The sequence below is a fragment of the Dysidea avara genome, chromosome 15 (genome assembly GCF_963678975.1).
Source record: "Dysidea avara chromosome 15, odDysAvar1.4, whole genome shotgun sequence".
Lineage (NCBI taxonomy): Eukaryota > Metazoa > Porifera > Demospongiae > Dictyoceratida > Dysideidae > Dysidea > Dysidea avara.
Window position 1 is genome coordinate 4,276,129 of NC_089286.1, and position 13,953 is coordinate 4,290,081.

Here is a 13,953-nt window from a genome sequence, read left to right on the forward strand (position 1 = left end):
CAACTTTTCCCCCAAATTTTACAGGGAACCCATGAAGCATGGCTATGCACCTTATAATTTGTTATTATTTTATGACTTACAATAAAAAAGCTACACAGCTACAAAAATGCAGTATACTACTACAGTGGAACCTCTCTATTATGGACATTTTGAAACCTAGAATTTTTGGTCACTTTTGCTGTGGCTAATATAGAGGTTTTCCTCTTTCAGAGGCAAAAAAATGTATTTAATAGACCTTTTGGCACCAAAATTTTTGTCCTTATTATGGAGGTTTTTTCTATTATGTCCTTAATTTGGGGAGTTTGTTAAGAGAGGTTCCACTATATACTGGTTTATATGCAATGTAGTGAATGGATCATCATGTAAACATACTGGTGGACAGTCATGAGACCAATCACTATTCGAAAGTGGTGCGTTGTGGGGCATGACTGAGAGTTTGCTCAGTGTCTTGACAGGACAACTGGGTAGTTGAAGAGGAGTGATTTCTACTGAAAATCTCATCCAGATGGCTGCCATGTAAAGTATGGGTGTACAGCTTCCTGTCACAGAATGAGGCACCTAGTTTGTCACTGACAGCCCTTCACCCATTAAAAGAAGCCAAGAGTGACAAGCCAAGAAATGCTAATGCTGTTTTATGAAGATTGAATTGTGACATCAGTGTAGAATCAAAGAAGGCACCTGCCATACATGTGATGAATGCCAACTGTCAGCACACATGATACTTAGAACCCACAATCATTTCTGTACAAAATGATACGAATGCAATGCTGTACTGTAAGGTAATCGGAAGTAATGTACATGTAGTCTTGTGCTTTAGTTAGGCTGAGACACAATAGGTAACTACTCGTGTCATGCATTTTCAATAAGATCTGAAAAATGTATGTGTAGATATGATCGTCCAGAGATTGCATGAGAGCAATATAGTTAGAGCTGGTCAGCTAGTCGGTCCAGCTCCAGATCATTGGTCCGGCTCAGGCCTGACCAACCAGACCGTCTCCTCTGGCTTTGCACTTTGCCAAAACCAGCTTTCACTTGAGACCATTTATAGCCAAACAAACTCTGTTTCTGTAGCCTTGAAATTTATGTTTAGGTTGAATTGCTTCCCAAAACAATCTTACAAGATATGAGACAAATTATGAATACAAAAACAGCTACAGTATTTATTGAATGAATATGTTCCCCAATCCTTCTTTATTATTTTTATTAGCTACCTCCATATTCCCAAAACATAAAATAAAATGAAGGGCAGGTCAAGAATTCTTATTCACTAAGTTAAGCTATACATTACTTTTTAGTGATAGACAGCCCAATCATTAATAGGCCATTACTTAAAATGAAAATAGAAATTTACAGGAATTTTTGGATTGATCTTATTATAAAGAATCAATGTTGGAATACTTTATAATGTAACGCATGCATTTACTTTTTATTTGTAAAGTAATGCACTGACTTGAGGTACTAGCTACTACTCCATTCCATAAATGGTATATTATCATACCTTTGTCCAACATCTTACCATCTGGTGCTGGGGTGGTGGCAAGGGGTGCTTATCACCCCAGGAAAAAAAAAATTAAGAAAAAAAGTTCTGTATTGGAAAATGTTGATACTGATTTGGACGAACAAATTCATTCAGGCAGCTTTGTTCACTGCCTCAGCTACCTTAGCTTTATTAAGAATAGCAAAATAAAATTCCACTTCAAAATCACTAATATTACTTTGTTGCTATTCAATTGAGACTCTTTTACAAATTATCTCCAAGTGAAAACTATGCTGAGATAGTCACATATATCATTACCTAACTAGACAAATCTACAATGCTCCTTATAGTAACTCACTATCATTATCCACAATAGTTAGTGTAGCTCTTCCAGGGTTACCACGAGTAACATCATCAGGTAGTGACCTACGTATGATACTCAGTTGGAAACTTTCATTATCTTCAAATATCTCATCATCATTTATTGGAACATCAAATGACACACTAGTCTGTCCAGCAGTGAATGTGACCGTGTATGGTCCAGAATCATAATCAACACCTCTTCCTGTAACATTATTACCACTATTAACATTTTGTGATGATGTTACTTCACTCACTAGTGGCAGTTTTCTGATTATCTCTAACTTGTACAGTAATATCAGTTGATGATGGGTTACTGAGAACTAGTACAGGTTGTGCTGGTCCATCATCTTCATTAAAACTGTATGTTGACTGACTGAAGGTGACAGTACAAGCTAAAGAATGAGTGTTACACTTGCTACATGACCTCAATATAATGTCAACTACACAATACAAGAAAAATGCTCACAATCATTATCAATTATAGTTAGTGTTGCTTGATGAGGATTAGTAACAGTAACAAACTTGGGTGTAGAAGATGAGTTAATGGTGAGATTGAATTCTTCAATTCCCTCACATATAATATCATCATTTATTGGCACATCAAATGACACATTGATCTGTCCAGCAGTGAATGTGACAGTGTATGGTCCAGAATCATAATCAACACCTCCTCCTGTAAGATGGTACTAGTAGTATTTAAAGTCATTCATTAGTGTGATACTAAAAGGATGTTCTGTATATGTTGGTGTATAATTTATTTTGGATGCATACCACAGATAAAATGTATTCATGGTTTACAGATAATACATAGCTAAGTACTTACTACCAGGGCTTATGATAATGTCCGGACAACAGACAAAATCCTACATATATGTCTAACCATAATGCAATTTAGAATTATAGGAACATGGGAGCAGGATGGAAAGCTGGAATGGAAATGACTAATGGAAAATGCCTGATTAAGATCATCCTGTTAATACACAGCCCAATTCTTCTTTGCAGCATTGTAGGATCCTTCCATTAAAATCAAAACACACTAACAGAGCAGTCACCTGCATTAAAATACTCTAATAGAGCAGTCTAGAGCTACACATAGCTTGCATAGATTAGGTGTATAGGCTAGCGAAGTCACCAAACTGAACGTTTTAACTGACAATGTCTGTACATAGATGTGGGAAGTTGTACCTACAACCTCTAATGCCCCAAAAAGGCACACTGACGACGATTATCCCCAGAACCCCAGTACTGCATCTTGTGACAGAAATCGTCATCACAAACAGCTGTCTTATATCTAAGGTAGTCTATATTAATATTACTTATATAATATATTATGGCAACACTGTTTACTACTCACCAGTGGCTGTTCCATCAGTACTGAACACTTGTACAGTAATATCAGTTGATGATGGGTTACTGAGAACTAGTACAGGTTGTGCTGGTCCAGCATCTTCATTAAAACTGTATGTTGACTGACTGAAGGTGACAGTGATGACTACTAAACAGAATGAAAGATTGAGTAGAGAAATTACAACAACAGAACTCTTAAAAGTTACTGAATACTTGTGATCATATAAAGGAGTGTTAACAATAATAAATACTTCAGTTTAAGGAAGAAAATCCATCCCACTGGGAGGAAGACTGGGTGTGGCCCCAACTAGATATTGGGTGACCTGCAGTTCGAATCTTGGGGTAGGAGGGAATTTTTTCCTTACTTTGGTCCCCTTTCTGTTACACCCTATTTGCTGTAAGCTAAGTCTTCAGTCCTTGTAATTAGGTTAGAGCTGCATGGCCCATAACTTGGCCTTCCTCGTAAAGAAAATTATAAACAGCTTCTTACCCTCCTCCAGCTTCTGCTTAGGCCTGCTACCCACCCCTTTTGGAGCTCACGTGAACACAGAGTTAAAACCTTAGCTGTTGGCCACTTTTACAGGGATACTTCTATTGGTATAATCCATGTGAAAATTTAGTACACATACTGTAGTTTCAACCACTGGAGAGTTACAACACATGGAATGCTTAAAACCGGCATTTCTCTATACTGTTAAATAAGCAGTATGACTGGTTTGTCACATATGAAAACAAAAAATGGCTACAGCACCTAAGGAATGAATATGCTCCCCAATTCTTCTTTATAATATATTAGCTACTACCATATTCCCTAAATATAAAATGATTGGCAACTCAAGAATTTTTATACAATCTTATTTGCAAAGTTAGACTATAAGGTTGGTTTAGTGATAAATATATAGCCCAATCATTAATAGGCCATTACTTAAGACTGAAAATTGAAATTCGCATGAATTTTTGAACTGATATATCATTAGAACACCATTGTTGACTACTGTAATAAAATGGTATAATGTTGCACTTGTTTTTTTATTATTTGTGAAGTAACACATTGAATGGAAATTCCATCCTACCAGCTACCACTATATTCCATCTTACTGTAAACAGTGCACTATCATACCATTATACTGATAGTTGCAGTTTTGTTCACTGCTTCAGCTACCTTGTTTAGTTGTTTTACTTAAGATTTGCAAGAATAGTAAAACAAGATTTACTACAAAATTACTAATTAGTATAACATTACTATGGAAAAAAATATCATGTGATTGTGAGTGGCTTTGATTTGCGCTTGATTTCTTTACCCCAAATAGCAGTGCTACCGTGTTTAGATTGTTAGTGATAACATAAGACAGACAATTTTCCGGTCCTGCTGGTCCAGTCTTAGACTGTTTGGGAGCATTTTCTTCGACTACTCTAATTGACGAGCGTCATCTGCGATTTTCTACCTAGACTCACTCGTCGTTCACTAGTTACAAATGCAAGTTGCGTCATCCGCGATTTTCTACCTAGACTCACTTGTCGTTCACTAGTTACAAATGCAAGTTTGCAAATCTAGTAATTTTGGGCAAGTTTGTACAATTGAAAGTTTGACTAATGCTGTGCAAAGTAGTGTGTCTCTCAGTTTAAAGGAAACAATTTCCCAGGAACTTTAGTCTATTGAAGAAAAACTTAAGAATTTAGAGATTATGTGAAGTAGTTCAAGCAATGTTGTTTCACATACAGAAGAGTTTGATTCTCCTATGGCATCACCTACACATCAGAGTCGGCCTCGTTTATCTTGATACATTCAACTCTACCTCTGAAGTTTTAAATTCTTATATTATTGAAGAGAAAGAGAGAAGCAGAAGGAGATTGAGCGTAATAGTACATAATGTTGCAGAGTCATCAGCTGAAAGTGGATCGGAAAAGATACATGACATCAGTAATGTGGCCTCAATATTTGACAAGTATGTGTGGGTTAAGGTTAATGTCACCGATGCCAATAGGATAGGCCGAAGAAAGGACGATCCTAGGCTGATTAAGGTATCTGTTGAATCAGAACATGACAAGGCTATGCTCTTGTACAACTGTACAAAGCTTCGTGCCAGAGATAACCCAGAAGACATTCAGAAGGTTTACATCACACCAGATTTGACCCCTCGTGAACAGCAACATAATAAGGACTTAAGGATCCAGTTGGCAGAGAAGAACAAAAGTGGAAAGAAGTATTTTATAAAAAACGGCAGGATTGTGCAGAGGGGGGGTTAAAACCTTCCCTCTGCACACATTCTATGCATCACACCCCTACTAATACGGCTTTAAACTGTTTTTTGACCAATGCTCAAAGTATTTCAAATAAGCTATCTGAGCTTCGAGCCCTGGTGGCTCATTCTGATTATCATGTGATAGGTATAACAGAATCCTGGTGTAATGACTCTATCAGTGACGGTGAATTGTGTTTGAAGGGTTACAATCTTTTTCGTGGTAATAAAAGGTCTGGAACTGGTGGTGGCGTCTTACTGTATCTGCATGAGTCTTTACCAGCCACATTGTGTATTTCTTTAATGGACCTTCATGTTGATGATTCACTGTGGTGTAGTGTCAAGTTGAGCGGCAATGAACGGCTTCTTGTTGGTATTGTTTACCGTTCTCCATCCTCAAGTAACGTCAATAATTGTAGATTACTATCTGCCATTAGAAGTATTAATGAACTTAACTTTTCTCAAGTTCTACTCATTGGAGATTTTAACATTCCTGGCATCAATTGGGAGGACTTAGACTATGCAGGGAATACATCATCCCTAGCTGCTGACTTACTGGATGCTACTAATGATGCTTATCTATTTCAGCATGTGACTGGTTTTAATCGTCATAGAAGTGGTCAAAGATCCTCTCTTCTTGATTTAGTGTTTACTTTCGATATTAACTTCATTCAATTTGTACAACACTACTCTCCATTGGGTTCTAGTGACTATGACTGTTTGACATGGCAGTATGAATGTTTGTTTGACAACCCAACTGCTGAGAGTCTGCCATGTACTTACAACTACTGGAAAGGAAATTACTTGGCTATGTGTGAAGAATTTAATGAAATTAATTGGGACCTGTTACTCAGCAATGATACTATTGATATCAATTGGAACCTCTTTAAGGAAAAGGTTACGTCTGTTGTCAATAAATATGTTCCAAAAGTTGCTAAAAAAATTCCATCAAATAAACCTCCATGGTGGTCTAGCTCACTTGCAAAAGCGATCAACCAGAAACAGCAGTTATACTCCACATTTAAATATACTCACCAATCCTCTAACTATGCTGCATATACCATTAAAAGAAACAAAGTAAAGTCCATGGCAAGAGCTGCACAGGCTAAACATGACCAACAATTAATTGATAAATTTCATGCTAACCCCAAGGCTCTATATGGCTATATGAGGGACAAATCTGGGCTAAAACCCAAAATTGGCCAAGTTGTTAAAACTGATGGTACCCTTACTGGAAATGATGGAGAAACTGCTGAAGTTCTTAACAACTTCTTCCACTCAGTGTTTACAAGTGACTGTGGTACTACCGAAATCCTCCCTTCTAATGCTGATCAATTGTCTGACATATGTATGACAGAAATTGAGTTCTTTGAGGCATTGGCATCATTAAAACCTAATAAAGCCCCTGGACCAGACAACATACATTCACAGGTACTAAAGAATTGTGCTGAAAGTTTAGCTAAACTCTTATTTTTATTGTTTACACAATCTATAAGTACTGGTATGCTTCCTAGTGACTGGAGAAGAGCAAATATAACACCTATCTTTAAAAAGGGCTCCAAAGTCAGCCCTGAAAACTACAGACCTATTAGTTTGACATCTCAAGTAATAAAGGTTCTGGAAACTTTGATTAGGTCTAAAATGATGAAGCTTTTGGATGAAAATAAGTTGTTGCTAATTGCCAACATGGTTTTATTAAAAAGAAATCTTGTTTTACCAATCTTTTAGCGACTCTCGAGGATTGGACTATTGCGGTTCACCAGGGCTATGGAGTTGACGTTGCCTACCTTGATTTCAGTAAGGCGTTTGACTCAGTGCCACATCAAAGGCTCCTTCAGAAGTTAGCTAGTGTTGGATTTGGTGGCAGGCTGCTGTCTTGGCTTGAGGGATTCCTTTCGGATCGCTACCAGAGAGTCATTTTGAATAGGTCCTCTTCGAGTTGGTGTGCTGTGACAAGTGGTGTTCCCCAGGGATCTGTCCTGGGGCCACTATTATTTACATTATATATTAATGACATACCAAACATCATTCATACTGACTTGAGTTTCTTTGTTGACGATTCTAAGGTCTATACAGTTATTAAGACCCTTGAGGATACCCACAAGCTACAGGCAGACCTTGACAGTATTCAAAACTGGTGTCATATCAAGACACACGGTACACAGTAAATTCAAATGGATCAATTCAACCTCCATGGGTAAATTTAAACTACAAACGTTTTTGTTAAAATGACCATCTAAAAGTAGTTATAAGTAGGGTAGGATTTTGGACTAAATCAGTCAAAATAACAAGGGTAGGTCAATATAACTGTTCACTTAGGATGTTGAAATAACATATTTGGGTAATTTCAGTGTGCATGGTCAAGTCTACTATGGCACAGATTAGATGACCAGCTACATGAATTTACAGTACACTGACTGTTGTAACATTTGTGTTACATCCCACAATCAAAAGTGAACATGGAGAACATAGGTTTTATATACAATTTGAAAACTCTATAAGATCAGGTATGTTTAAAGTATTAAGATGCAGTATGTATGTAACAATTACTGTGAATATGTGTCATAGATAGATTAATGCATGTTATTACTAATGATGTTAATTAATGTAAACAAACAAACAAATAATGGCATCTGGGTAATATGACTATATCTTGTAAAGTTAAAATAACGAAGTACATCCTTGGGTCATTACTACCAAAAAATCGGTTGTTTGAATTGCAGGTAAAACAACCCAAAATTTGGGTCATTTGTACCCATTTGAAGTTACAGTGTAGTGTGTCGTGCGGCCCAAGAAGCCGGCTCACAACACCTGTGAGTATATTGACAGGAAGAAAGAAAACTCAATTTTTGCACCTCTGTAGCTCTGTGCTGCCTTGATGAAACAAGACAATTTTTGCTGTGGACATGCCCTCCAACTTCAGCACTCCACATTCCAAATTTGAGCGAAATCGCTTCAAGCGTTCTGCTGAGCGAAATCGATGTCAAAGTATCTGCTACAATCAACTCCTGCCGAAAAATTTGGTTTGGTATATTCAGGTCAACAATCATAGATCCAGAGTAATTGGACATGTACACTATTTATGGCAATTGTATACACATAATTATCAGGGATGACATTAATACATTCATATACCTCCCTTATCAGTGGTGATGCTTCCTTAATCACTGAATGACTCATAATAGCACGCTCACGGGCATAATGTCCTGGTTGCTTGCAAACATGACAAATGATTTGCTGGGGCCTTTTTTTCCTTCTCTGTTTTGAATGGTGTTGCTGCCATCATGTTGCCTTTCACTACTCTTCTGCTCTAAGCATTCCAGTTTATCAGCAAATTTCACTAGCATCTCCATGAGATTGGGTTGCCCATCTATATCTAGTACATTAACATGCTTCTGAGTTGCTGGTGTGTCAGCATTACTACCAGTATCATTGCCACCAGTACTGAAGTTTGAAATAGTCAGCAAATATGTCTCAAGTTCGACAGTAGCTGTAACTGCTTCCATTATGATGTCTTAGGATGACATTGCTTCACATCAAAAGCTATTTGACAATCTAGTCAGTTTGCATAGTGACTCAGGTTATTGCACTCTTTGGATAAGCTTTATCTACTAATATACTGCCTCTTCGTCAACAATGTCTCCCCAACTCGCTTATTTTGACACTGTAACTCTGCCTTATACAGATCAATCCTGACCAATAACTCAAATCGTTTGCGAAGCAATTCTTTGACTTGCAGGTATGAGTTGCTCTTTATTCACATGAGTGCCATGTAAGCTTTGCCAGTTAAATGCACGAGTAGCCACCTCAACTTAGTCTGCTCGTCCCACATGTTAATGGCACCAACCCTCTTGAAGTGCTGAATCCACTGACTGAAACTGCCTTCACCAGAGAACATGTCTGGGTAAATTAATGGCCTCTTTGCAAGTTGATCTTCGTGGAGTTCTGTCCACTCCAGACTCATTGTAGTTGTGGGAGCCTGGAAGTGAACGACCAACACAGTAGCACTAAAACACAAAAGAATCAACCTTCGTTGGTGCTGTTCGTGCCATGGTACAACAGCATGTTCGCATCGGGTAAAGTTTAACCGGTTGCCAGTCCACGGCTACTCTGATCTTAACAACTACTTCAGAAATATATAAATTAACTACATGTCTTTATTACAGTTTCTCTACTTCAAAGCAAACATGAGTTGTGTGTCTGCTTATGTATTTAGGCCAAAACTATACCTTGAATCTCAGGGGCGAATCTAGGATTTCAGAAGGGGGAGTGCTAACATGGACATTTATATATGTAGCAAGATAGTTGATACAACTGGTGTGAGAAGCACATCCATCTAGGAGGGTCTGAGGGCATGCCCCCACAGGAAAATTTTGCAAATTTGGCCTATTGAGATTGAATTTGGTAGTAATTTTGAGTGAAAAATGATGTCACTTTGTTTATGTGATACCATTGTTCCCCTACAGATGGTCAATATAACTAAAGGGCATAGCCATGTAGTTAAAATTCAATCTTAGACTAACATCTTAAAGAACTAGTAGTGGAAACATATGGGTATCGACAATTCAGGTGAATTTGGTGCCACTTGGTCTTGGCACAAAATTCACCTGAATTGTCGTTATTAAAATTTTTACCATTAACCTACCATCACAGCCATTTCTTGGCCGCCACCTTGGATTTCACATCCTTTTTCACCATAGCCTTTTTGAGGGCCACACACTTTTTTTATAGCTTGGCTGTTTTGGATTAGATTATAATTGTTTTACAACTAGTCTACAAATACAACTAGTTTTTGGCCACAACTAACTCCTTTTTAGCACACAATGATTGTGATAATCATAAATGCTGCAGTATCATTTGAGCTTAAAGTTGAGCTTCAAGGGATTTGATAGTACAAACTCCAAAGCTACTAGATTTATACAAATGTAGCATGGGATTTGATCAAGCAAGGGAAACAAAAATAAACAGTTCTCAGATGCTGCAGCCTTGTGAGCTTTATAAAAGCTATGAAATTCAGTATTATATAAGACTATTGTTTTACTTGCAAGAGAAGCATTTCAACCCAAGAATCAAGTTTGTAGCAGAGCCTAAAAATCTTAAAACTATTTAACAGAAAAGGTTATTTTCAGAATATATTTTCAATTAATAATGTTTTATACAATTTATAGTACATTAAAGGTATAAATCTTTTACCTGAAGTGATTGGTATATGACAGGATGTTTGGTACAGTGGTGAGGGTAGCAGAGTACAGGTCTAGAAGAATAGGTTTAATTTCAGCTTACACTCTGGTAACTTCTTGAAAATTATAGTTTTAATGTTGGATGTTCTATTAGAGAGACTGTTCTATTAGAGTATTCTTGGATAAGATTAGCTATTCCCATTGCTCTTTCCATCTTTTTATTGCCCATACATGTGTATAAAATACAACTGCACCTGTACTACAGCTTCTAGAAGCTTCCTAACTTGCTCATTGTAAAATTTTGGAGGGGGGTGCTTCAGCGCCCCAAGCACCCCCCCCCCCCCCCCCCCCCTAAATCCACCCTTGATTGATGAATTCCGCAGTTCATGGTGAATAGAATGACACAAGTCCCAACTCTGTAGCCCATTGCACTCAAGCGCCTGTAGTTTTTTCCCCATATAGGCATAACAGACATGTTACATGAATTCACACTTTCATACCACAAGGAAAAAGAATTGGGACACAAAAAAGGGAATAAAGTAAGTTTATGATGTGTGTACTGTGGCATACCAAAAAGAATCTGTAGGGCTGAAGTGCCATCTAAGTTGCGCTTGCCCAAGGGCATCAGTTAATTATACGTAGAAATCACTATTTTAATTCATAGCAACATATTGGACACATTTCAATTTGCACTGAAGGCAATTGTGGACGTCATACATGTACCTCAGAAGGTACCGTAAGGTTGGTTTTTGGTCAGTGAGAAAGTGTAAATGTATGACACAGTATAATGGTATAAACATATTGCACACGCATAGCTGCAGGCAGTATAATTATGTCATTTATCTTTTGTTTACAATACACAATACAGTTGCAATGATGAAACAACAACAAAACTTACAATCATCTTTCTCTATGGTAACTGAACTATTACTAATAGCACCAACAGTAAAACCAGTAGGTAATGTGGATGAGTCAACATCAAGATTAAACATCTCATCATCTTCCAAGATATTATCATCATTTATTGGGACATTAAATGTAGTACGGATCACTCCAGCAGTGAATCTGACAGTGTATGGTCCAGAATCATAATCAACACCTCCTCCTGTAACATTATTACTATGATTAACAATTTGTGATGATGTTATTTCACTCACCAATGGCGGTATTCTGAGTATCTCTAACTTGTACAGTAATATCAGTTGATGATGGGTTACTAAGAACTAGTTCAAATTGTGCTGGTCCAGCACCTTCATTAACACTGTATGTTGACTGACTGAATGATACAGTTATAGCTACATAAATGAACATACAAACAATAACAATGTACTTAAACTAACAAAATTGTGTGGTATGGATCCGAATGCGTTATACAGTACCATTGTACTGTATAGTAGGGACCACAAAGGAATAGGCATGGCTCACGAAATAACATCACCCAAAAACCAGCCTCAATTTTCCCAGATGATGATGATGAGGTAGTATTGGTTAGGCCCAAACAAGGTTCCAGATCGACCTGAAATGCCTTCAAAATATTGCTACGGAATTTAAAAAAAATATATTTAATGGAATTTTCTACTGACTGAGTAACTAACTGAGTAACTAACTGATGCCTTCAGACAAGCGTAACTCGATAACGGCTAAGGGCTAGATTTTTTCACTGTTCAACATTGTTTCAGCCCAAGAGGTGTCTTTTGGCATACCACAGTGCATGCAATGCATTCTTCAAAAACTTACCAGTGTCCTCCTTTGTGTCCCATTCATCTTAGCTGACAGCGAAAAGTGTGCAAAAAAAATGCTGGTAGCATGTGATGGCTTCCTTCGTAATGAAACTCGTCAATATTTTTCATAGTGGCTTTTTGATTGCAGAGGTGCTTTTCGAACAGTTCTTGATTTGTAATGCTGTGTAATGGGTTGAACATAGCTGACAACAAAGCGTAATGGATACTTCACGTTTCAGACAATAATATGATATGGCTGGGGAGCACAGTGCCATTTCAGATGCAGCATGCGTGGGATTCACCAGTCATAATAATTATTTACAAAAAAAGTTAAACAAGTACACAGAAAAATTGGAGTTTTCAACCACAGTAGGGACCATAGCGCAACAAAAAAGTACCAAAACAAGCTGGAGTAGTGCATGATATCAAATCACAGTAAAACAATAAGAAGTGTTATATCCCTACTGTGCTCTGTTTGTTAACTTGTTTTTGTAAATAATTTTATTATAACTGGTTAACCCACGCATACCGCATCTGAAATGGCGTTGCGCGCCCCAGTTGTATCAAGTATCATCTGAAAAGTGAAGTATCCATTACGCTTCGCTGTCGGCTATGTTCAACCTGTTACACAGTAATATGAATCAAGAACTGTTTGAAAAGCACCTCTGCGATCAAAATAGCCACTATGAAAAATACGGATGACTTCCGTTTCGAAGGGAAGCCATCATGTGCTCGCACCAAATCGACACCTTTCCCCATTGACAAAGATGAATGGGACACAAAGGAGGACACTGGTACGTCCATGAAGAATGCATTGTACGCACCGCAGTATGCCAAAAGGCACCTGTATGGCCGAAGCGACGTCAAACAGTGAAAAAATCAAGCCTGTACCCTTAGCCATTATCGAGTTACACTTGTCTGAAGGCATCAGTCAGTCAGTCGATCAGTTACTTACTTACTCAGTCAGTCAGTAGAAAATTCCATCCAATTAAAAAATTTTAAATTCCATAGCAACTTGTTGAAAGCATTTCGAGTCGATCTGAAAGCTTGTTTGAGCTTAGTTTTACCTCACCAATACTACCTCAGTGTCATCAGGGACAATTGAGGCTGGTTTTTGGGTGATGTTATTTTGTGGGCCACACCTACTCCTTTGTGGTCCCTACTATACAGTTACTATCGTACTGTATGATATACCACTGTATAAAAGGAGATACCATATAGCGGGATTTTCTTCAAGAGAAACTTTTTTTGCAATTTTGTCAATGGCAGCTATCCATTAAAATATTCCCCCTCAAATTCAGAATTCAATCAACATTACACTATTTAAGTAATATAAATGCATCAAAGATCCCAAAGAATTAAAAAATTTCTTGTTGAAACTTTGAATGATAGCAATCCACAAAAAATACACTTAAAAATAACCACTATATGGTAATACGATTCTCCAAAATACTGACATCATGGCAGCAACATTTATAAAAATTGTTTCAAAAGCGCATTTTGGGATACTAGTAATAAAAATGATATCCTAAGAAAGATGTTTCTTTTCACAGTGTTCCTTACCATCATCATTTGCAATAACCACTGCAGCTTCAATAGGGTCAACACCACTAACACGATCAGGA

The 13,953-nt window shown here is 37.5% G+C and overlaps 1 protein-coding gene across 1 annotated transcript in view; it reads right to left on the minus strand.

The window, feature by feature from the left end:
* Window positions 1–13,953, minus strand: part of LOC136246072 (adhesion G-protein coupled receptor V1-like) — a 251,552-nt gene that overhangs the window by 28,890 nt on the left and 208,709 nt on the right. Inside the window, exons 34-36 of the mRNA XM_066037520.1 lie at window positions 2,307–2,513; window positions 2,095–2,232; window positions 1,836–2,042 (exon numbers count right to left, since the gene is read on the minus strand). Coding sequence (XP_065893592.1) covers window positions 1,836–2,042; window positions 2,095–2,232; window positions 2,307–2,513 — 552 coding nt within the window. The remainder of the gene's footprint in view (window positions 1–1,835; window positions 2,043–2,094; window positions 2,233–2,306; window positions 2,514–13,953) is intronic.